A 23802-nucleotide genomic window follows, 5' to 3' on the forward strand; every position below is an offset into this window, starting at 1 on the left:
TGAATAAAGGATCCATTGAAATTCTAAATTACCCTTAATTCAGCAGTGTCAACAAAAAGAAAGTGAATACAGGTGACTTCACAGTGTTAGAGCATCAGTGAGATTTGAGGAGGCGGGGTTTCCATGGAAACTTTCAAGAGGGAAGTAGGACATAATAAGGAGATCTAAGAGGCCTTGAAACAAAACCATCTGTAATTAAATACATATTGACAGGGGGAAAACCTCCTAATTTCCATTGTGCACTTCTTACTCATTTCAAGGACAAGCATTTTGTATCTGCAATCTTGAGTCCTCGCTAAAACTTAGACACTCTAGCATGTGTACGCTTTATATTTAGCTATTGGTGGTGTTGAAACTGTGTCCACACATCAGCCCACATCAGGGTTTTACCAGAGACCTGGGATCTCAGAGCTCCAGGCACATCTTGTTCTTTGTCCTGGACCTCTTGGTTTCCAAGAAGAAATCAACTTCTGGTTGTAGAATGGAGACTGACCATCGTCTTTACTACTATCCCAGCTACAGGACCACACTTACTATTTAAAAACCGTAGATTCACATCTTAGTCCATACCAATGATTTGATTCCATAATAATAAAAAAAAAAAGTGTCATAATAGGAGTTGGCTACCAGAATGTATGTGCTTGGAGGGTTGACACTTGTGAGATGGCTTTATTTCTGCAGAAAGGCAGGGATGGTCAATTTCATGAGCAGGTGGTGAATGACTCAATCAGCTTTGCTTAAATAAAAAAAAAAATGGCATTAAACATCTGTAGAACAAAATTCAGTGAGGCTCTTTAGTTGGCGGAGACACTAAAGTGCCTTCAGTACACATCTGAGTTTGCATACCTTGGTCTAGGTGTCTCCCCAGTCTGTTCCTTGGCTGTAGTCTTTATAATAAAATTAAACATAAGGATGGTGCTGTTGTAAGTTCTGTGAATAAACCTAATAACTGTTAACCCTACAAGATCATGGAAACTCCTGAGTTTTTCGCTTTTTAGAAACATCAATGGTCTATACATGTGGCTTCCATCTGAATTTTAGGCAGCCTTGTGAAGAACTGAGCTCTTAGTTTGTGAGATCCCACTCAAGCAATTACCCAGATGGTTAGTACCGGAAGTGAGTTGTGTAACATCAGTTGGGGCTGACATCAGAGATACAATAATGGATCAAACCTCCCTTGAATCTGTTTTGCATTCCTTCTTATAAGAAAAACTCTGTGACTGAATGAAGCTAGGATTTCAGTGCACGTGGTTGGCAAGGCTACATTAGAGTCAGCTTGTTTTTAAAACCTTAGCTTTGGCTGTGTGTTAAATCTACTTGATTTAGAACTGCCTCAGAATGCATTTCAAACTAGTTGGAGCCATCAGCATGTTGGAAGCTGTTGGATGCTCTGGTAGAATTGTGCAAAGAGATATTAAATTATTCAAAACTTCACAGCAAGTGAAGAAAGCCTGGGTCAAGGCAACCAGAGTGGGAAGTTTGTTACTTACCTTCAGTACTGTGGACCAATATAGTACTCTTTGTCCTCGGCTACGAGGATATGTTGTAGAAGGTGCTTGTTATTGACACACAGATGGGGCAAAGACAGGTGAAAAAGATCTTAACTGTTTCCTCAGTTCAAGTGACACATTGATTTAAGCTTGAAGGGGAGGTTGCTTGAATAGGGGCTTTGGTTTTCATTCTTTGTATAAACTTGAAGTGAAAGGTTTATCACGATGTTCCATGATCTCATTTTTAGAAGGATGTGGGGTCAAATGGAAAGCATCATGGGAGTTGGGTGCTTGGACACCATAGTCTGTTGAGAGTAAAGGGATTAAGAATGGCTAAGCAATAGACCCCTAGCATCACTCCTCGAGACCCCAGTGCATCCAAGGTACAAGGGAAGAAATCTCTTATTCAGAATATAGACTCTCCCTGAGCTATGGCATACATATTATTTTTCTTGTCTCCCACTTGATGCTTATTAAAAAAAATCACTTCTGGTCAATATCTCCAAGTATAATTTGGGTAAATATTTGGGAGCACAAGAATCATCTTCAAATAAAAATAAAAATATTTCCTGACTTAACTCAGCTGAGGACCCCAGCCACAAACGTATGTTGGCCACAAGCAGCTCAGATCCCCCCTTTTTTCCCTTCTCCCAAGATCCCTGGCTTACCTCCAGCTCCATGCCTCAGCCAGCAAGGAAGAGAAGGGAGGTAGCTGGCTGCTTGTTTCCAGCTAACAGCAATGGAATTCCTTGGCCTGGACATTCAGTAATTCCCTGCCAGCTGGCTGTGGACCATTCCTCTGGGAACTCAGTGAATCACACCTCCACAGTGCATTTGGCTCCTACAAGCCCCAGAGGGTTGAAGCCTTGTGCCTGCCAACAGTAAGGGGCTGAGGCCCAATTTCTGAGCCTGGATCATGTTGGGGCCCCTGGAATTTCTGAGTACAGGAGGTTTCCCAGCTGCAGGGGAAGGGTGCTAATCCAGAAGCAGGGAGTACTCAAACTGGACGATGCTGCTGCTGCTCCCAGGGAAAGTGTTCTCCCTGCCCCTCCTACAGGCAGAGGGCCTCAGATGTAGATAAGAGCACAGACAAGGTTTCCACCTCTTAATGACCATGGAAAGGTCTGTTTTGTAAGCTCTCCAGTTAGCATGGCCTTAGCACAAACAAGAGTGATGCACTGGGCTAAAAGTACAGCCAAGTGCTTATATGGGGCTTTTATTTAAATGGCCTGGAAACTGATGACCAAGAGGGCTACCACTAGCGAGATATGCCTTTTTTCTCCTGCATTAAAGTACACATTGTAAGCCTAGGCCCTTTCCCAAAGCAGGAATTCAATGAAACTTTAGCTTTTAGTTGTGAATCTTTGTTTAGCTGGTGGTTGTGAAGGCCCCGTTAGACAGATCTAAGCATTATGGGAATTATCCTCCCCAGCCCAAAATGTCACCTTGGTCAGCACTTAAAAAAATAGCAGGCAGCCTCATGCCCCCAGCAAGGCCAATGAGTGAGGCTGCCTCTGTGTTGTTCTTTGCCTGTTTGGTTAGTTCACTGGCCAGACCACCTCTCACTTCAGCTGCTCACACAGCCTTCTCAAGAAGGGAAAAAAAGACACAGAAAGAAGGCTTAGCTGAGCTGCACAGAACTGTGCAAAATGAGAAACAGAAAGAGCAATGAGGAAACTGTATCCTTGTAATGTGAGAGAAACAACTCATAGGCTCTAGAACACAGAATTACACGCAGAAGCTTCTTGCACATGACAATAGTAAAGTCTTGTCTCTGGTCCAGGTTCTTCCCAGTGTTACCATGGTTCTGCTTTCCAGGTACCTGCTGGAGGCAGTGGAAGGGAGGCTGTACATCTGGGTGCCTTTCTTACTCACTGTCCTGCTTCCTTCTACAGGGAAGAACTCAGCTTGAAGGAGCCAAGGGCACCCTCTTCACTCTGATCCCGATCAGTTCCTCTCCATTACTGGCCATCTACCATCACTACCAGTGATATTGTAAACATTTCCCTCAAAGGGATAAGGAAACAAAACAAAAACAAAAACCAGATCTTGGTTATGAGCCCCACTGTTTGGTGCTGTTTCTCCTATTTCAGTCTTACCCTCATTCTTCGTTTATTCCAAAGCCCCAGTTCAAGCTCAGTGGCCTTCCTGATACATTTGCATGCTTTCTGTCTTCGCAAGTCGAAGCTGCCTGTGCATTGTGACTCAACTACATTACCCAGCACATCTGTCTCAGCAATGCAGGTAGGTCTGGTGTATTTTCTACTTGCTTTCACACCAACTTTTGCCTTTCTTCTGCTCTTTTTCTAGTGACTAATTAACAAAGTTAAGCCCCTTTCAGGAGAGAAGAGGATGGAGGAGAGGAAGGGAAGAATCAATGAGTGGAGGAACTGGAGAAAAAGAAAAAAAGCATAAGAAAACCTACCTTTTCCCTCAGAATGTAATCTGTGCCATAGCTTCAGGGTATGCATTTCTCCATTTTGGTAACTATTCAGACTATAACATGTTTTATTTTTGGTTATTTTGGAGATCTGTGCTTTAATCTCCTATCAATTAATTTAGCAGTATCTTCTTTTCACATTGGGAAGATGGAGTAACATCTGATCACTGGGTAGCATCTTATGTGGAATGAAATGTGGCATGTTTGGAAAAAGTCACTAAATTCATTTTTGAATAATTGTCATTCAATTCTCTGGTCTGATTCCTGTCTTCAGCCACCACATCTCCCATGGTGCCCAGTGACTTGGTCAATAAATTCCTTGACCAGATGTTGTCTCTAACCACATTGACCTCTTTATGTTCCCTCTTCAGTTTTTATCTCTCTCCCTTTTCATCTTTCTAGTCTCCTCACTGTGCCTTGCAGGTCTCTTGGGACCAAAGGTTACTGTTTCTGGTGGAACTGTATTGTCTTGACTGTTAATGTTTGGGTTTTTGCACTGGTGTCTAGGCATCTGGAGTTATGAAGATTGATATGATTTTTATGTGTTGATATCTAGTCTTATCTTTGTTGGGTGTTCAGTTTTAGGAGTGTAGTGGCTATGGATTTCCTGTTAGATAGTGCTTCTGTAGTTCGGTAGGTGGCATAGAACAGGGATGGGATGGAAGAGGCTAAGAGGGCTGTGAGAAAGAGCTAAGGTGATCCTGTTCACACCAAGAGGCAAAATTCCCAGGGAGATGGAGGTGTGATGAGAGGAGAGTCTCCTGTAAGTAGGCTAAAGACAAAGAATACTCAGGAGACAGGTATAAAAGAGCTGGGGTGGGGTGTGGATTGGGCATGATGATCTGTGTCTGTATGCAAGTTGGAGTCTCTTGTGAATGGAGCTGAGGTGAGAACACCTGTAAGCACCTGTTACAGGGCTTGGGTTGGAATGGAGAAATCATAACAGAGGAGACATATCTGAGTCTCTGCCTGGTGTGACTACTGAGGTCCCAGGTAAAAAGTGTTCTAGTTATCAGGAGTTGACAGAACAAGTGGGGGATAGACTGAGAGGATTCATAGGAAGGAGCAAAGGAAACCACCAACTCACCTACAAACCCTGTGATCTAAAACAGTAACCTGCCTGTATATGCTGGTTCAATAGTGACACAGATGTGAAAGCAACCAACCACTTTATGATCAGTCATAATGTCCACTCTCCAAGGTGAAACCTATTCCCAACACTGATCGGGTGGTCAAGAATCTGATTCTAGAAAGGTCATGGCTCTAATGGGAAACCAAATACTTACTGGCTTTTTGTTGGTATATTATGATTTTCAACTTTGTTCTTCTGGTTTTGTTTGGTTGATTGTTTTTGGTGCTTTAGACAGGGTTTTCCTTGATAGCCCAGGCTGTCCTGAAACTCACTCTGTAGACTAGGCTCAATTTGAACTCAGTGATTGCCTTGCCTCTGCCTCCCAAGTGCTGGGGTTAAAGGAGTGTGACACCACATCTGGCGGTTTTTACGTTGTTTTTTGTTCATTTGTGTGTGCAATATTAATTTTTAATTTTTTCTGCCTGTTTGTTTTCTTGAATGGACATAACTTCTGATGAGTGGGGAGGTGGGGAGAATTAGAGAGGAAACAAGGGAGGAAAAAACTATGATCAGAATTTATCGTATGAGAAAAATTGTCAATGAAAAAATACAATTAAAAAGAAATTAACTGATTGTGTATAATTTTACCTCATACCCAGCTGTTTCTTAACCCTTTAATTCTCACACATAAAATTATTTAGAATCTTTATACTTATGCAATTATGTCACAGGAGGTATTTTCAAAGGAAATCTGTGAGTCATCTCCACGGCTGCCCTCTGGGATTAAAAAGGCATCTGAGGCACATGATAGCTAATCTCAGTTGTCAGCTTTACTACAATTTGAGTCAACTAAAACCCAAGGGATTTTTTTTTTTTTTTGATTGGATATCTTCAGGTGGGAAATCTGGTACACCTTCTAGTGGCAGGCCCCACAAACTGACATGGCATAAGGAAGCTTTTGCTTGTTGCCTGCGTGCCCTCACTCTTGATAGGAAGATTCATTTATCCTGTTGCTCAATCAGTCCTTCACTGAGATTAGAACTTCTTTGAGAGTCCAATGCAGACTAAGGACCAGCTAAGACATACAACCTTCTGGATGGAATAACTCCTGAATTCTTGGTTTTTCTTTGGGAGACAGCCATTGTTATTGGACTAGCAGACTAGGCAAACCACAAACTGAGCAACTTTCTAAAAACGCTCTCTCTCTCTCCCTCCCTCCTTCCCTCCCTCTCTTGGTCCTGCTGCTCTTAACACAGGGCACGACCCTGCCTTTCCTCCTTTTCATTAGTGGCACTTTCCTTTTTAATTTTTGCCATGTTGAATGATACACATTTTTGTGAGCTGATTAATTTATACCTGGACAGAGTATAAATTCATGCTTTCTTATTTTTCTCCAAACTTATTTGAATACCTTTTGTGAGAGATCAAAGCATTTTGGGCAATGGAATTTCCCCTTGTGAATCAAAAGAGCATGCTTAAGTTCATGTGTGCCTGTGTTTACAAAGGATGCTCTGATGCTGTGGCATGGGATACCCAGTCTGCACCCTTGTTTCCCAGCAACAGTGCTAAATTGATGGCATACAAGATGTGCTGCTACTTACAAAGTAAAAAGGAGACCTTTAAAAGTCATATTAAAGTAAGCCTCCATGGGGCTGAAGAGATGGTTCAGTGCTTAATAGCACTGGCTATTCTTCCAAAAAAGTAGAGTTTGAGTCTCAGCATCCACATGGTGGCTCATGACTACATGCAACTCTAGTTCCTGAGGATCTGATCTACTCACTCTTCTGGCTCCATGGGTACCAGATGTGCACATGGTCTCTAGGCATATATACAGACAAAAACACTCATACACATAGAATAAAATAGAAATTTTTAAAAAGTATGAGGGAAAAGTCTCAATATTGCCAGCTTTTCATTTGTGTGTTAGTATATCTCTAGATAAAAGGTGAGTATATAAAAAGAAGACAAGTTGTCGGATTTTAATTCCTATTATCACCCTTTCTCAGAGATGGACAAAGCAGTAAAAATAAGAAACATAGGGACTATTATCACGCTCTCTACAGCCCTATGTATGGTAGATACATATCTTACACCACCAATTAATTTGCCAGTATTTTCATCTCCATCTAGTGAATAAATGCAGTAAATTCAACTGGTGTGATGGCTACTATTCTTAGTTGTCAATTTTACTAAATCTGGAATTAACAAAACCCCAAAATAACTAGGCATACCAGTGAGGGTTGTTTTTTTTTTTTTTAAATTAAACCATCTGATGTGGGAAGACCCACTTCTAATCTGGGTCTCTGAGGTAGGAAAGTACACTGTAATCCAGATTTTTGAGGTGGGAAGATCCATCTTTAACTTGGACCACACTTCGGTGGAGGAAGGAAATATTCTTTTTGCTTGTTTGCTCTTGTTAGCAAGTACATTTCTTCACTACCATTAAAGCCTACTTCTTTGGGATTTCAGAAAATATTGAAGACCATAGATTAAACAACTACTGGATTGCGGAACCTTCTGTTAATAGGTAGTCATCATTGGATTAGCTGGACCATAGCCTGTAAGCCATTCTAATAAATTGTGTGTTTGTGTGTGTGTGTGTGTGTGTGTGATAGAGAGAGAGGGAGGGAGAGAGAGAGAGAGAGAGAGAGAGAGAGAGAGAGAGAGAGAGAGAGAGAGAAAGAGAAAGAGAGAGACAGACAGACAGACAGCGTTCCTTCTATGATCTTTCTCTCTCTAGAGAACTCTAACATAACTCTAATATAACCCTGGAACTAGAGTTGCATACCTTTATAAGCTACCATGTGGGTGTTGAGAATTAAGCCACAATTATCTGGAATAGCCTTTGTCAGTAACCCCCGAGCCATCTCTTCCGACCCATGGAGGCTTACTTTAACATGGCTTTTAATGTCTAGCTCCATTCAAAAATGTCTTTGTCTCCTTTGCTTTTCCTGCTGGTTTGAAATAGTGTTCTCCACATTACCATCAGAGGTCTCCTTTCCATGGACTCACTATAGAGTCAACTAGAGCCTGGCAAGTTTTCTTGAGAAAGTGTCCTTTTTTAAAAATAGGAATTAAATTAAAAAAAAAATCCAGTAAAATATTTCAGTACAAAGTTTTTTTATTGACACTGTAAGAAACATTTTTTATTATTTATTTATTTTTTCTTTGTTACAAAAGGACTAAGTGGTTCTGAAAGCCAAGGCAGAGTTCATGTGTCTGGGCTGCCATTCCCACGGCCTATGAGCACTGAGCAGCCACAGGCTTTTCCAAGGAAGGCCCAAGGCCATCACATCCCAACCCTACATCTACGACACTTGAATGTATTTACATGTGTTGTTCTTTAAAAAGGAGTACACATTTTCTTCTTTTAAAAATCTAAAAAATGGTGGAGAAAAGGAACACAGTTTATCTTACACATTTGCAGGATATACAAGGGTAACTTGTCAGAGGAGAAACCCTCCTATAAGCTTCAAACAACACAGGAAATCAGGCCACCCAACACTGCAGACTGCCACAGTCCTGTGTTCGATTCCTGGTAACACTGTCTGGGCATGCAGCCTCTGAGTGCTGACTGGACAACAACAACTGGTCCTTCTCATTGACAAGAGAAACATAAAATAAGGCACATACATTGCAAGAATCAAAACCTGTGGCTCAGGACAAGCCAACACACGAGGAGCAGGGAAGTGAGTTACTTAATTCTTTAGAAAAAGTTATGAAAAAAAAAACCCATTTAACACAGACATTAAACAAGAGTGCCATGTATGAGCCTGTACTTTGATTAAAAAGCAGCTGTGTGTGACATGAGAGTCAAAGCTGTTTCTCCTAAATACAACAGCCAAGGAATGGCAAGAGGCTGCTGACTGTGAGTGGGTTTTTGACAGGAAACACCAAGCCTAAAGAGATCTCATGTCCCGTGGGATACCTTTAGTGACCAAATGATTTTTCTTGAACTGGACTATCAGATCATTGAAATCTTGGAACAGAACACTTTTCACCCTCCATTTTCTTTCTTTACCTGTATCCTGAAATCTTCATATTAAGAAAGGTTAGATACTGAGTGAAAACATCAATTTCACAAAACTAAAGGCAACAGCTTGGAAAATAAGGATGAAAATAAACAATTAAAGAAACCAATGGAAAACGTCAAAAGCAGAAGGTAAGGAGGCAGGGGTGCTGGCTCTGTGCACTGCCCAGCTCCTAGGAGGGACTGCCAACATGGAAAGTCACTGCACTTGAGAACTTCAAGGTCACAGGCAAGACCTCCATCTAGAAAGGTCTCTGCTGCAGGAGGTATGGGTTTGACTAGGAACCAAGCTCACTCTTCTTGCTGAGGAAGGAGAACCCTGAACCCCTTCTTTGAAACCAAAAGTAATAAAGAGATTTGGCCAAATAATAAGGCATGCCAGGTCTGACTCAGACCAGAGACTTCAAAACAACAACAACAAAAAAAGACTTTGACAACTGAAATTCAGGGATTCTATCACCCATTTTGTGATGACTGACCTGTTTGAGGCAAAAAGCAGCCTTGCTTTATTTACTCTCCTGAACTCAGACCAGTAGTTCCCTTTTGCTTGTGGGCTGTCCTTTGATTTATAAGGAACCTCTGGGAGAAGGCTGCAGGGCATGGAAAACTTACAGATTGTTTTAGTGGTCCTGTGGACATCTATCAGAAAGCAAACTGGCTGGCTTAGCCACAAAGCCATCCTACATGGCAACGTTTCTTCCCTGTTAAAATTCGGGCTCCAAAAGAGAGAAAATAGGCATGAGCAAAATTGCCTGGTCATAACATTCTTCCTATTACCTAACACCTACTGGGTTTTTCGCCTTCTACTCCTAATTTTACAGATAGAATTTAAAAGAAGTCATACAACCCTGTTAAGAATCACCTGGGGGAAATCCAAGGTTGGGGCTGATGGGCAAACATTTCACTTTGTTTACAGTTTTAAGGTAACATGCTAGATTATCCAAGTATTCTGTGCACACATAGTATGACTCATGTGTGGTCTGCACATGAAGAGCAGCTGCACTGTGTAAATCTTTAAAATCTGAATACAGAAGAAAAGTGCTAGTCCAATGTTAAGGACTAATGGCATTTGAAATTCGCATGGCTACTAAATATCATCTTTCATGCTCTCTAAAGATAAAAACGGTTAAAACAATTGATTTCTGATGTCAATGTATGTGAGTTTTGCCTTTTACAAGTAAGTTTTACACATTTTCCCTTTATAACAGGGCACTTAGAAAGGACATATTCTCTCGCCATAGTAAATTTAATAAACGGTAGTGATGTATCCAGTTGTGGGTTGTTTAAACACCTACTTAGAACTATATATAGTCAATTCTCAGTTACCTATGATAATGAGGAAAGAGGTGAGACCAGTGAATAATTCTAGCAAGTCCCCAAAACAGTTCTTCAAAGTAATTCTATCCAATTGTTTCAATCTATAATTGGTCTAACTTTGTACCAAAAAGCTAAAAGTGTGACACATCTGAACATCAATTGCCTGTCCACTCCCACTGCAGTGCTAAATAACACTGAATGTTCATAAAGGTGAAGGGAATGTATAGGAGATAACCAAGAACTGACCATATAGACATACCCACAGGATGCATACTTACAGAAGATTTACCCCCCTATAAAAACCCTGATCAAACTACTTCATTTCCAGGATCCCCACATTTCCACTTTTGTGCAGCTGTTAAAAGTATGCCCTGAATTGAATCAAGGTGGAGGACACATAAAAACCTGCTATTTATTCTAACTATAGTGTACCCACAAATAATCTTCAAACTCACTATTCATTCAATTCTTGTACTCAGTATGGGAATTAAAAATGTACATACACACATAAAAACAAGTCACTGAGTACTGTAAAGAAAAACTTTAAAAGGATGGACTTGTAACCTCTTGGTCACAAGCACACCAATTCCTAGTTCCTGGGATAGCAGAGAAGCAGGCCAAATCTTTTAATTTGATGACTTCTCTTCTAAAAGAAAGAACATGCACATTATACATTTACATTAGTTCACTCGAAAGAGGGCAGGCTTACAGGTTAAAATAAAAAAAACAGGGGTGATTTGAATGTCACAATACTGATTCAAACTGAAATGGAAGACAGTTTCTCCCCTAGAATACCTTAGGGTTTTTTAGAGTCCTTTTCCATAAAAGGAATATACTTGAGACACATCCCAGTCAGGTGAGATGAGATTGCTAAAATACATACAGAACTTAAAAAAGAAAAGAAAGAAAGAAAGAAAAAAACCAAACCAAACTCAAAAAAAAAAATATTAAAGAGTCATTTCAGTCTTTCAAGTCCTAATGTTTTACCTCTATGTGTGGTTCTCCTTGCCTACCACCTACTGCATAACTGCAAGGAACTTGCTTTCTTCTGCAAGGGAGGTCAGCAAAGAACTCATATCCCCAATAGCCATGTTGGTGGTGCTCAAGGACAGCGATGGGAATGGGAGGGATGCCCGTGGTGTGGTGAGACGGGAGGAGCTGTGGGAAAGGTTCTGAATGATACTTGGGCTCAAGGCCCCTGACATTAGGCTGGTATGGTCCCCATCATCTATGATGGCATCAAAATCAATCTGCACACCTTCTAGGTCATGACTCTCAAAGCTGTCAACTGTGCTTGTAACCTGGTTAGCACCTGGGGAAAGTAACTCGGAGTTTTCAGTGCCATTCCCCTGGAGCAGGCAGTTGGCATCTGAGAGGGAAAATGAGCCAGCTTTCCTGTCTTGCTGACTGAAGCCCAGGGTTTGGTCATAGAACTGACCGGAATAATTCTGCACATTAGAGCAGAGCTGCTGGGACTGCCCTGGTGCCTCCATTTTGATGCTGTTCACCCTGCTGGTCTGACTCATGTCACTGAGCTGTCCTTGTTGCAGAGTGAGGCTGCCCCTTGGCATTGCCTGACGCCTGCTACCCCCATAGCTGGCACAGGGCTGGTAGCCCCTGATAACTGCCATACTTGATGGCTGGCCTCTGTTGTCCTGAGTCCCTGGTAGGCAGCTCTCTGTCCCTTGATAGATGTTGATATGTGAGGTAGCACCAACCTGTCCTAGTACCTGTTGACCATGGCGGCTGGGCCCCTGGTGCTGCATGCTGCCACTGAGTAGCTGATGACCACTGTACCCCTGTCCCATTTGATCTTGGGTTTGTATGCCATTCACTGTGTTGCCAGCTAACTCATTTGCTGCCATGGACAGGCCAAAATCTAGCAAACCCCCATTCTCTTGCAAACTGTTGCCTTTCAGCTTGGACCCTTGAATCCCAGTACCACAGGCATTGTCTAGAGCACTGGAAGTTATTGGCTGCCTGTTGAGCTGGCTCCCATACTGCTGGGTCTTATAGGGCTGTTCATGAAAAGTATTTTCACTGGGGCCAAGTCCATCCCCACTGTGAATTGCAAAGTGCTCTGGGCCACTGTAGGTACTGCCATTCTCCCCCAGAGTCTGATATCCCCCAGCTGGGCCAGTGCCAACCTTCCACAGATTCTGTGGGTGTACCACCATATTGTTGTATAACCCAAAGCTTCGAGCCTGCTGTACGCTAGGGCGCTGACCACATTTCAGCTTGGAGGATGACAGATCAGAGCTTCCAGAACTGACCTCATTCCACTGGATGGGCAAATCAGTTTTACTGCCCTCAGAGCAGGGCTGCTCCAGAGCTGGGTACTGCTGGCCAACATGACTGTCTGGCAGCCCCGCTAAGTCCAAGTCCTCTGGCTCACGGGCTACTTTGCTATCTTCAGAGATGGCATTCTGCAATTGCTGCCCATACCCTGTTTGGTTCTGGGAATTTAAATACTGTACCACATCATCGGGCAGAAAATCTTCATCATTCAAGTTAGCATCAGCGTCCATGGTCAGAGCCTCCAGGGCAACATTCTCTGTGATGCTGGGAGGGCAAGGGGATGCTTGGAAGTACCTGGGTTGGCTGCTCTCCTGCCGGGTATAATTTTGCAGCACTAAGCTACGTTTTTCCACTGACGGAGGCAAATTTGAAGGATTAAAGCTACTGAGACTGCTGAAGCGTTGCACCCTGGGAAGTGACATGTTCTCCGAGACTGTCCTCACAGGGTCGCTGGCTCTCCTCACACTGTTTGCTAGTGCATCATGAGGCAGCAGGTGACGCCTGCTGTATGTGTGGCCTCCCCCATCACTGCATCTCCGAGGAGGATGGACTGGAGGCAGGGTAACCCCTGAGTCCCTCCCCTCCCCTAGCAAGGCCATCCTGGTCTTCAGGCTCAGCTTTTCCATGTGGGGCAGAGGTGTAGGTGGTGGGCCTCCAGTGGCAGCAGCATACTTGGCCTTAAGGCGGTACTGCTGGACGGGTGTGAGGCTGAGAAGACTGGGCAGCCCATCACTCTGGCTGGCCTCACTGGACCTCCTTGAAGCATCTGTGGAGATGGGATCATAGGAGTCGGCCACACTCACGTTCTGGGGTCGCCCTTCAGCCTGTGACGCCTCGCTGGACCTGCGGCTGGAAAAGCAGGGGGAGATGCCCGAGGATCTGCGGCTGCTCAGGTAGGCAGAGCTGATAGTGCTGGTGTTGCTGTCTCTCCTGTTGAGTGTGTTCAGCACGGTGAAGTCTACACCCGACAGGTCACTCCTGCTCGGGAGGAGGGTCCCGGGTCCACCCGAACTATAGTTGGTATTGGACTGTGTGCCTGGAGGGAAGTCATAGAGGGAAGGGGGAGAGAGAGACAGAGAGAGAGAGAGAGAGAGAGAGAGAGAGAGAGAGAGAGAGAGAGAGAGAGAGAGAGAGAGAGAGAGGCATAAAGTTTAGAATGCCTTAAGTCAGGTGCTGACAAGCATTTATAGTTCCTTGAACTAGTCAAACAGAATTTTCTTGGTTTTATGTCTTTGGAGACTAGAGGCACTAATCACAAATACACCTATTGTAGAGATTGTTCTTGCCCCACTAGAACTCAAGCAGTTATAATTTCTTCACTGAAATCTGGGGTCTTCACATTTTATTTTTTTTGTTCCAGTATTATTCTGCTACTATTTTCAAAATATGGACCATCTGGAAAAGCAGTGCAGATGGTTGAACAACACAAGTTATGTCCTAGCCTCAGTTTAGGATCTGTGGGGAAACTAACAAATATAAAACCAAGGGTTCCAGGTCTGCTCTGTGTGTTCTGGCCACACTGAAAGGAAAACACTAGCCGGAGCAGACACATGGTCTAGCGTGGGACTTACCATTTCCTATGAGAGGAGATACCGCAGGGGCTTTGGAGGGTAGAATAGGGTTTAGTCTTGGAAACATTCCATTCACTTGTTTTAGCCTTTCAAGTTTGATGTGCTCCATCCATTTGGTCCCTGCCGGGTTTCTCCTGGCTTGCAAAGCAAGGGCTGTGGTTGCCGTGGAAATGGTCGAGTCCATGATTGGGGTTTCATCGATGGCACTGAGATCTGCTACACTACCTCCATCAGTCAGAGGAAGCTCGAGCCCACTGTTGGGATAGTTGCTGATGGGGGACTGTTGGCTGCTGCATGAAGACTGACCACCAGGGCTTGGCTGAGATGTCTGTTGGGGTCAAGGAGAAAGGAATGAAATGACATCAGGAAGGGTAAAGGAGAGGAAGCAAAAATGACAGCTTACAAAAGCCAAAACCTTCAGGTTAACAGCTGGTTAAATGAGAAGAAAAACTATGTGTTGGTGGATGTTTGGGCCAAATGAGAATGGCCCACCACCCAAGTTGATACACAAGGGGAGGTGATGGATGGTGTAGGATGCAGATGTGGTGTGATCAGAGCTGTCAGCCATGAGCCCCTGTTTCAAATGCCAACTATACAGATACACTTCCTCATTTTCAATTCTATCTCCAGGACATTATTTTTGGACAAATTTCTTAATCATTCATTACAACAGAATCTTTAGGTATATAATGGGATCAATTCTTAATGGATCAATTGTTACTGGAAATTAATATAAATCCCAGAGAGTGCCTAAGTATAAAGATCTGGCAAAGTTAAAGAGGAGGTTACAAGCCTTGGTAGTTATTGTTGTTCCAACTGGGGCTCAGTTTGCTGAACTACAGCATACATAGAGGGGATGCTACATAGACTACTGTACCTCCTTTCAACAAAGATCCCTCTAGGCTATTCAGACCTGGTTCTCAAATTATTCTGTTTTCCTCCCTGCCTCATTTTGCTAGTGTTATAGACCCTCAACCAGGGTCTGAATCAAGGCAGCAGTAACTGAAAAAACATCAATCATTTTGCTTCTATTACACTCAGGAGGGAAGATAAGCTGCAATGTATCCAATGTATCCATGTAGGCCTGAGTTTGTAGAATGATTTTACAGTTCCTCTTGGTGTGTGCCTCTCTAATGAAAACTTAATCCTACTGACTAGTCTCAATCAAAGAGAGTACTAACTTTTGTCTAAGCCAGGGCTTATGGAATAGTAGGTGGAAAGTCTGGCCATCTCAGGGTCTGGCAAGCACCATATGAACAGACCTATAGCACATGGGGTAGTTCTCACACTGCACAACTGGTTGGTCTACCTAAAACTGCAAGAGTACCTACTGATGAAGTCACATCTTTGTAAGAACAAAAGTTGTGTTCAGAAAAGTTCACTGGCCACTGAAGGTCACATTATAAAGACTACTAAGATGGCTAATCAGAGCCACTGCAGTGCTCTCTCCAGGGTTCCTGGAGCCACTAACAGCAAGTAAAAGACTTCCTCAGTGATTCTCAGGGGGGATTAACAGTGCTGCTGAGAAAGTATTTGTACAGGTAACTCTCTAGGGGAACCTTCTAGCTTTATTTACTTTCACATCATATGAATCCAAGCAAATGCATACTTTCTCAGCAAGTGCCACATGGTACATACAGTAACTTCAACCTGGGCAACCAAGCAGAGCTAAGGAAGATTTGTAAATCTGATCATGAGTATGTAAATTCTTAATTATCTTGTCTCAGCAAAGTATTGAGATATCAACACTTCCAGAGGTACTAGGTGTTTTTAAAGCTTTGGGTAACTTTCATTCTTCAACATAATAATCAAAATATGTATGTACACAGATCTGTGTATAGGACTTTGCACACACATACATGCCACAGAACAGGTAAGAAGGCACAGGCACTTACAATCAGAAAAATACTTATATGTACTCAATTGAATGGAGGTTAAGTTGCTAACAAATTTATCTAGGTCTTCTTCAAAGAGCACTGGAATTTATGCTAGTCAAGATAGAATTTGAGAACAACTGCTTGGTTGGCCCAGTGTGATTTATTATGAAGTCACAGGCAAAAGTAACAGTGAGTCACCATCTAACTTCACAGTTTTCACATGCTATGTTCAAGGCACAGAGCTGAGGAATGCTCACCAAGGATATCACAACGCCATAAAAACCAAAGGAAGATGAAATGGGAAGAAAACTTGCATGTTAAAATGGTAACAAAAAAGAATAGAGAAGCTAAAATTCCCTCACCTTATTACCCACTGTCCTTAGGAAGTGAGAACAAGACATTTGGGAGCAATAGACAGAAGAGGTGTTGCATTAATAAGAAAAAGGAAGAAAGAATTTAATTTATAGCACAATGACCAAATTAAAGACATGTTTTGAAAGAAATTATATTAGAAATGTAATGTTCATTAATAAGTGTGAAGGTATCTGGTATTTAATGCATATGAGCACACAGCATCTGTTGGGGAAACGGGATCCCATAATTCACCTCAAGGAACTTCAATTTTCTCACCTGGAAATATAGGGTTTAGACTGCAACTGTTTGAGTTCTATCTTTATAATCTAATTTATCTATAAATAGTCACATACCAAGTCATTTTAAGAGAAACTGCTGTAAGTAACTAATTCTGGCAATTCTTTTTTATGCAGTAGAAGGTATCATGGGGTTACAGTGACATGCAGATTCTGTCCCTGTCTCCACTCTCCCCTACATGTACTGCAATCCTTAATACTAGAACTGTTAAGCTCAGGATTTCACACTAATCTTGCCCTTGTCCTGCTTCTCCTTGGCTCTGGGGAATCTCACAACTGGTAACTCTCTTCTCCCTCCCGTTCCACAAGGAGCCTGGCTCTCCCTGTCTGAGTGCTGAACTGTGTCCTCAGGGCCTCTGCCCTGGGAGCACACTGCCAATTCTCCTTCCCTAGAAGGCTTTTCACAGACTCGTGTTTAAGCCCCCTCAACTGAATTGTATTTGTTTTTCAATCTGTACATCCCACTGAACTGTAAACCCCCAAAGAATAAGGACTTTAGCTTATTCATCCTGGGGTCACCAGGGCAAGGAAGACAGAAAACGTATTTGCAGAAAGGCTCAAGGAATGATTTTCTAAAGAGTAGCCACATTGAAGACATTGACAGCCATGTCTGTCTGCCACAAGTGGTACAGCTATGGATCAGTTTGAAAAGTCAGGTAAGAATCTTAGAAACTCCCTGTGAGCAAAGTTATTGACTAAGCAGATTAACTTCGAGTGAGCAGTCTCAATCACTGGGCTCATGACTCTCAAATCAGAGTGGCCAGATACAATGAAGGGGCATAGCGTTGTCTCTTGACATGTTCAGCTGGGTTTTTCTCAATGAGTCTGGTCAGCTCTAGGAGGACAGGACAGTGAATGACATACCATGGGCTTTTCAGCCTTGACAGTCTTCACCTGGAGGCATTCTTCCCGCTTTGAGGTAGTGTTGCTCAGCTCCTTCTGCTCACCAAATGCTCCCTGAGTTGGCCGGCCAGGGGACCTGGACTGTGAATGGCTGCCAGAATCTCTCGGGGGTGGAGGCCGAGGATGCAGGTCTCCACGCTGCTTCTTGGTAACATGAGCTTCAGGGCCATGCACAGTCTTCACGTGTTTCCGGAGAGAACTGGGGTCTGTGTAACGCTTGGTACAGCCAGGGATTTTGCATACATACGGTTTCTAGCAAATTCCACAAAAAGGAATTGTTGATGAATGACAATAAAAGTTGATTATGACTTAGCAGTTGCTCATTACGATTCTAATTCTTTCAAAAGCACTTCCACAGCATTCAGATACCTCTCAGGTCTAATGACTTAGAAAGCCTATTTGGATATTGCTCAGTGTCCATAGACTCTAGCTTAATAGGCACTATTTAGAGAGCTCTGCAAGTGGTAATAGTGTGTAAATTGCCTTTACATTGTTAGAAGCATTTATGCTGTGAGTGGAAGTATCATGGCTCTCCATCTATTGATGATGATAATGGAGAGAAGCTTACACGAAGATGGTATCAGGACAATTTTATACATCTTTCAGGAGATGGTCTGTGTGAAGAAATTTATTATCTTGGTTCTGAGATATAATAATTCTTTGCTTTGAAAATGTGATATTTATAGACAGGTATAATAAGAAGGCATAAAACTCAGCTGCCCAGAGCTGTTCTCATGTTGTTTAACTAAATGTGTTCATTTGCGTAGCTGGGTATCTGTGTATGTATGCATTTGGGGTCCAGATGTAAAAACTCCTCAGAAGGTCTCTGGCCTCTAAAGCTGTAGCCTCATTAGACTGTCCACACACCCATTCCATATACTACTTAAGGCTGGTGAGGCATTTATGGAAAACCAGGACTCTCAATCTGCTTTCCTCTGACTTTCCAGGTCTACATGTGGCAGAACTACTTCCTGCTAATTTTTTTTTTCTCCCTGAATCATCCATCATGCCTCCTGGTGCAGTTATAAACACCGGGACATTTATAACAAAATATTCATATAGATCACAGAACTGGTCCCTTTGTTAATTAACAATGCCAGAATGGCGATTTTGTTCTTGTCTTCCAGAACAGTAGAGCTATGGGATGCTGGCATGAGTAAAGTCAGATCTGCGTGCCCAAGGGCTCTACATCCACAGACTCAACTGACTTCAGATTGAAAACACTAAAACTTTACACCTGTAGTGTGAAAACCTTATACATGTAGTGATCATGAGCGGATACTTCTTCTTATTGTTATTCCCTAAACAATATAGCAGCCATTTACATGACATTTACACTGCACCAGGCATTAGATGTAATTGGAAGTATGAGAGGATGGATGGATGGGTAGATAGATAGATAGATAGATAGATAGATAGATAGATAGATAGTATGCACAGCATTTTATTCAAGAGACTTATGTATTCTCAGATTCTGGTGTGGGTAGGGGTTCTGGGCATGATCCCTTGCTGAAAGCCATGAGAGGATTATGTACTTCCATCTCTGTGTACCGGAAGGTGAGCTAGTATATAAGAAATCATCATGAAAAGCATGATTAAAATAATGTATCTCTTATCCTTGCTGAACACCCTGTCTTGCAGAATGCATGTCTAAAAGATGCTTTTTCACTAAAAGCCTAAGGCCAGAATGAGAGCAACCTAAAATGCTGAGATTCTGTAACGTAGAGAAGTGAAGATTTCGAACATTATCCTGAGAGACTTTACCTTCAAATGTAAGATTCAGTTGGATAGAATTGATTCCCATTAACTTCAAATTATGTCTACTCAGGAGCCCTGTGATTTGCCGCATATGCATGAGGAAATGAGAGTACAGGATTCCATGCATTAGGGACAGAAGAATGGCTCTGACAGTTAGTGCCATTACCTTTGGGTGTTTGTACATCAACCCAGTGCTTGCTCAGGGCACCAATGGGATGGGCTGCTCCAACAGCAGAGTGCCTGATGCAGGTGTGTGGGCAAGGGGAGAGAGGACATTGACAGGGTACAGAATAGGGAGAAGAAGTGCTATTCTTTCTATAAACACTTTCATGTGAATATTAAGATTAGCCTGGAAATTAGTTCACAGCTGATGGGCAACGAGCACAGAGAAGTCCATCAGAACTAGCATTTTCAAGACCAATGGCACACAGCAGCACACCCATGACCATGTACCTTTGCATGTCAACATGCACATTAAATGTCACCTACAAGAACCCAAAAGAACATGGGTTCTGGAAGTTTATGCTTTAAAACAAAACACATAAACAACTATGAAGCTTGTGATAGCAGTAAAATGCCAAGATAATAGCAGACATGCTAAGGGGTCAGCTTTTCATGTCCTGGACATTTAACTTCAGACATGATGGTTTCCATTTTGACTTGCACATTCAGGTTCCTTCAGAAAACAGTTGATACATTTTCTCCTGACTATACAAATTATCAGAGAGAGAGGAATACGTTCTTTTTCTACAGCCTACACTAGCAGCGAATTCGCTCACCTCAGCCTCCCAGGTGCTGGGATTACAACATTGAGCTTGTATTCCCAGATAAGTTTTATTTTTCACTGAAGAGCAAATGACTGCTACTATATGCAAGATTCCTGTGCACAAAGATGTGTAACCTCAATAAGTATAAGATCCTTTATGTAATCCTTTATATTTTGTATGCAGAATATTCTTTTCTGGTAGGAAAAAGTAGGCCATGTAATCATTTATAATATAACATATAAATCTTAAGGATATAGACAATTCAGGACTCATTTTTTGTTTGGGATAATCCTGGGAGGTGTGTCAGTTATTGAAATCTGGGCTTAACTCCCATCTCATGGGTACATAAGATGCTTGCAACTGCACATGACCCAGAGTCAACACTTGCTCAATGGAGCATTTCTTATGAGGAAGCACTTTAGGTAGGTAGCAAAAACAAAGAATGAGATTTTGTGGAATAAAAGTGATGCCACGAGATGCCATAAATGAAGGGTCCCTAGAAAAGGTCCTGTTCATGAGCAGTCTGGAGAATGGGCATAAAGGGAGCTCCAGGAGGAATACAAGCTGTATGATCTCGAGTGGGAAATCCTTCAGAGGTCACTGCTATAGAGCACAGGGCCCTGAAGGAGCAAGGACAAAGTTATAGACAGAGACATGCCATGACAGTTTTTCTGTTATGTAAATGGACTTACTGTCTGCATCTACCCTGTTGAATTCTTGGCTATACCTAACATAGCAAAAAGTCCTCACACATAACTTCTTTGCTTAGCAACGAAGTGAAGTCATAAATAAGAAAATAAATAAACACAAGTGAGTATCAGGATTTATTTAGGATGGGCTGACTTGATTATAAGAACCTAGATTTCCAGGGCAGGCCTATTTTCTGTATATGTAAAATTGTGCTGGCTTCCATACTCAGAACCAAAAAGCCTCATACTCATTATAGAGAAAAATGACTTGTGTGTTCATGAGTGAATATTCATTATGTGCCATTATCAAGGTCACCCATTCAAATAAGTGGCTCTCTCCTGGTAATAACATTATTGTCCAAGTCATCTTCCAAGTTCCTGAGATGTTTAATCCTCATATAATCCTATATTTCTTAACCTTACCAAAGAAAAAATAAATACCTAGACCATACTTAAAATAAATAGATGTGTGTACATGTTTTAATTCATAAAAATGAAAATCTATGTATTTGTGCATCCATGTCTCAATATACTCACTGACCAAATTTCTCTACAGAAAGAGAAGTTGGCCTAAACTCTACAAAAAGGAATGAATGCCTTCCTTTACTTAAATATATGAAAGATAGCTAATTTAATTATTATGTTAATTAAAATTCCAGGCAAAGATTTTCCAACTCTATGAATTGAAATTGAGATTGATAGAAAAACAACCAGGGACATCTTCATGTTGTATAATAATTCTAGAACATTCTAGCACTCCAAAATCAGCAGTCTGCTATTCCCTCAGCCTTCAGTGTTGACAAATACTAATCTATTTTGTCTCTATGGATTTGCCCATTCTAGACTCCCTAAAATGTTCAAAACAACAGCATCAGATGACACAGTGGTTATTATATACAGAAAAGGCATTTAAAACAAAAATTAAAATCTGTCTCCTTAGGTCTGTGGACCTGCAAGTGTTGAGTTTCAAGTATGATCAGATCTGAATATACATTTTAGACAGTGCAGATGATCTCCTTAAAGATCATTTTAATCTGTTTTATTCGATCATCAGGACCATTCCCCACCACCTCTGCTTAAAGCCAAATGGCTCCTTAGCAAAGTGGCTTACTTGGTTTAGATACTGCAAGGTTGTGAGATTGACCTACAACTGATGAGGTCATAATGGCCACTTCTCATACATTTAAATGTCTCTTTTTAAAACAATGTTTAAAATCAACCAAGGACACATTTTGCAGACCTGAACTATGTATGTGCTGTTAGCTATCTCATCTCTATCCCAAATGAGGGGAGCTTTGTTAGACTTGGTTTATTCAAGGGACAGTTTGTTTACAGAGGAGCCAATATTTCAGCTACACCTCCCAAGAAGAAGTTATATGCTTTTAGTCAGATATGCATCAAAGCCTAGCTAAAACAAATCTGCAACCATTTTTACACTTATCAGTAGTCTGGGGAAAATTACCTAAAAATAATGGTAATACAACACAAACTACTATGATGAAGCTTTGCTCATTTTATCTTAAATAACAGACTTAAATATTAACTGGGCTTCTAAGAATATCTTCCAAGTTTCTCTGGAATTTAGTCATCTATAAGTATTTAAGCTGTTTGCTTGATGAAAATAGTTTTAGATATCACACATATGATGAAACTGCTCTCACCTAGAAAACAAATAAAATTGGAAGGTTTTAAGAGTGAGCTGTCTGTCACCTGCAATTGTGATGATTCTGAAGTCTTTAGGTAGTACCAGGTCCTACCTTGTGTGGGTCCATGCTATTAGAGCAGGCAGCCTGAACTCTAAAGTAAATGCTACTACTGTCTAGCCAGTAGGTGGCAGGTCCGAGCAACAGGAAACTAAGTTCAGCAAGGATTTTTATAGAATTTTTTTCTTCATTTGCATTATTCTTTAAACAAGGTCTATCCTTGAGGTCTCAAACCTTCACCTGTAGAACTGCAGGGTCTTGGAGCCCACTCACAGCTAGAACAACTCAGAGAAAATAAAACAAAACACTTCTACCGTACCAGGTATATGCCACATGGAAGCTCACTGGTTTTGCTGGTAGCTTTGGGTAGCAGAGGAGGCTTACCTCATTGGAATGTGTTCTGTTTTGGTGCTTGGCCCGATCTGAAGCATTAGAGAAAGCCTTGTTGCAGCCCTCATGCTCACAGACGTATGGCTTCTCTCCAGTGTGAGATCTCAAGTGGGTTTTCAGGTTTTCGAGTCTCGAGTAGGCTTTTGTGCAACCTTCAAACTGAGGACAACAGGTAAATCTGGACCACTCTATACAATAGCAGCTGCTGCTTGTGCTCAACCCCCTCTCCAAGTGGATAAAAACTTGACCTTTCAAGGGTCAGCAGCTTTTCAAAACCAGGGAACAAAAACCCCACTAAACTCTGCATTTATTGGGATTCAGATGTGGCTTGGGGCAGCTGAAGACAAAGCATGGTCAGTGCCTGTAAAACTCCTGAAGGCCTTTTTTCCCTCTCCTATTTTTTTTAATAGACAGCTCAATGTGGACAATGAATTTCATTATCTGTTCATTGATCTCCTCCAATTCCCACTGATTTCAGATTCAGCACAAAGTTCATTAATATGGCTTTGTGTCCATACAAAGGCATGGAATTTGATCATGTTTGTAAAGGCCCTTTAAGATGTAAAGTACCGGAGGCTGTGAGGCACTCAGAGCCACTCCAGAGAGAAGAACTAAGTCTCCCTGCAGCCCCAGTCTACTCCAGAGGCTTCTACGCACTGTGGTGACTGAGCAAGGAGCCTGGAGACAGAATAACCATAGGACATGATAACCATGGGACAGGATAACCATGGGACAGGATAACCATGGGACAGGATAACCATGGGACATGATAACCATGTGCCTTGCCAAAAGGCTTGGTGTGAGAAGCGGCTTGGGCTCTTCTTAGATTTTAGGATATATACAAGTA

General features: G+C 42.0%; 1 protein-coding gene across 1 annotated transcript in view; it reads right to left on the bottom strand.

The window, feature by feature from the left end:
- Positions 1-8105: 8105 nt before the first annotated feature.
- Positions 8106-23802, bottom strand: part of Gli3 (GLI family zinc finger 3) — a 274281-nt gene continuing 258584 nt past the window's right edge. The window contains exons 12-15 of the mRNA XM_076939344.1: positions 22950-23114; positions 17610-17900; positions 14219-14546; positions 8106-13683 (exon numbers count right to left, since the gene is read on the bottom strand). Coding sequence (XP_076795459.1) covers positions 11366-13683; positions 14219-14546; positions 17610-17900; positions 22950-23114 — 3102 coding nt within the window. The 3' untranslated portion in view covers positions 8106-11365. The remainder of the gene's footprint in view (positions 13684-14218; positions 14547-17609; positions 17901-22949; positions 23115-23802) is intronic.

Source organism: Arvicanthis niloticus, chromosome 8 (genome assembly GCF_011762505.2).
Source record: "Arvicanthis niloticus isolate mArvNil1 chromosome 8, mArvNil1.pat.X, whole genome shotgun sequence".
NCBI classification, from domain to species: Eukaryota; Metazoa; Chordata; class Mammalia; order Rodentia; family Muridae; genus Arvicanthis; species Arvicanthis niloticus.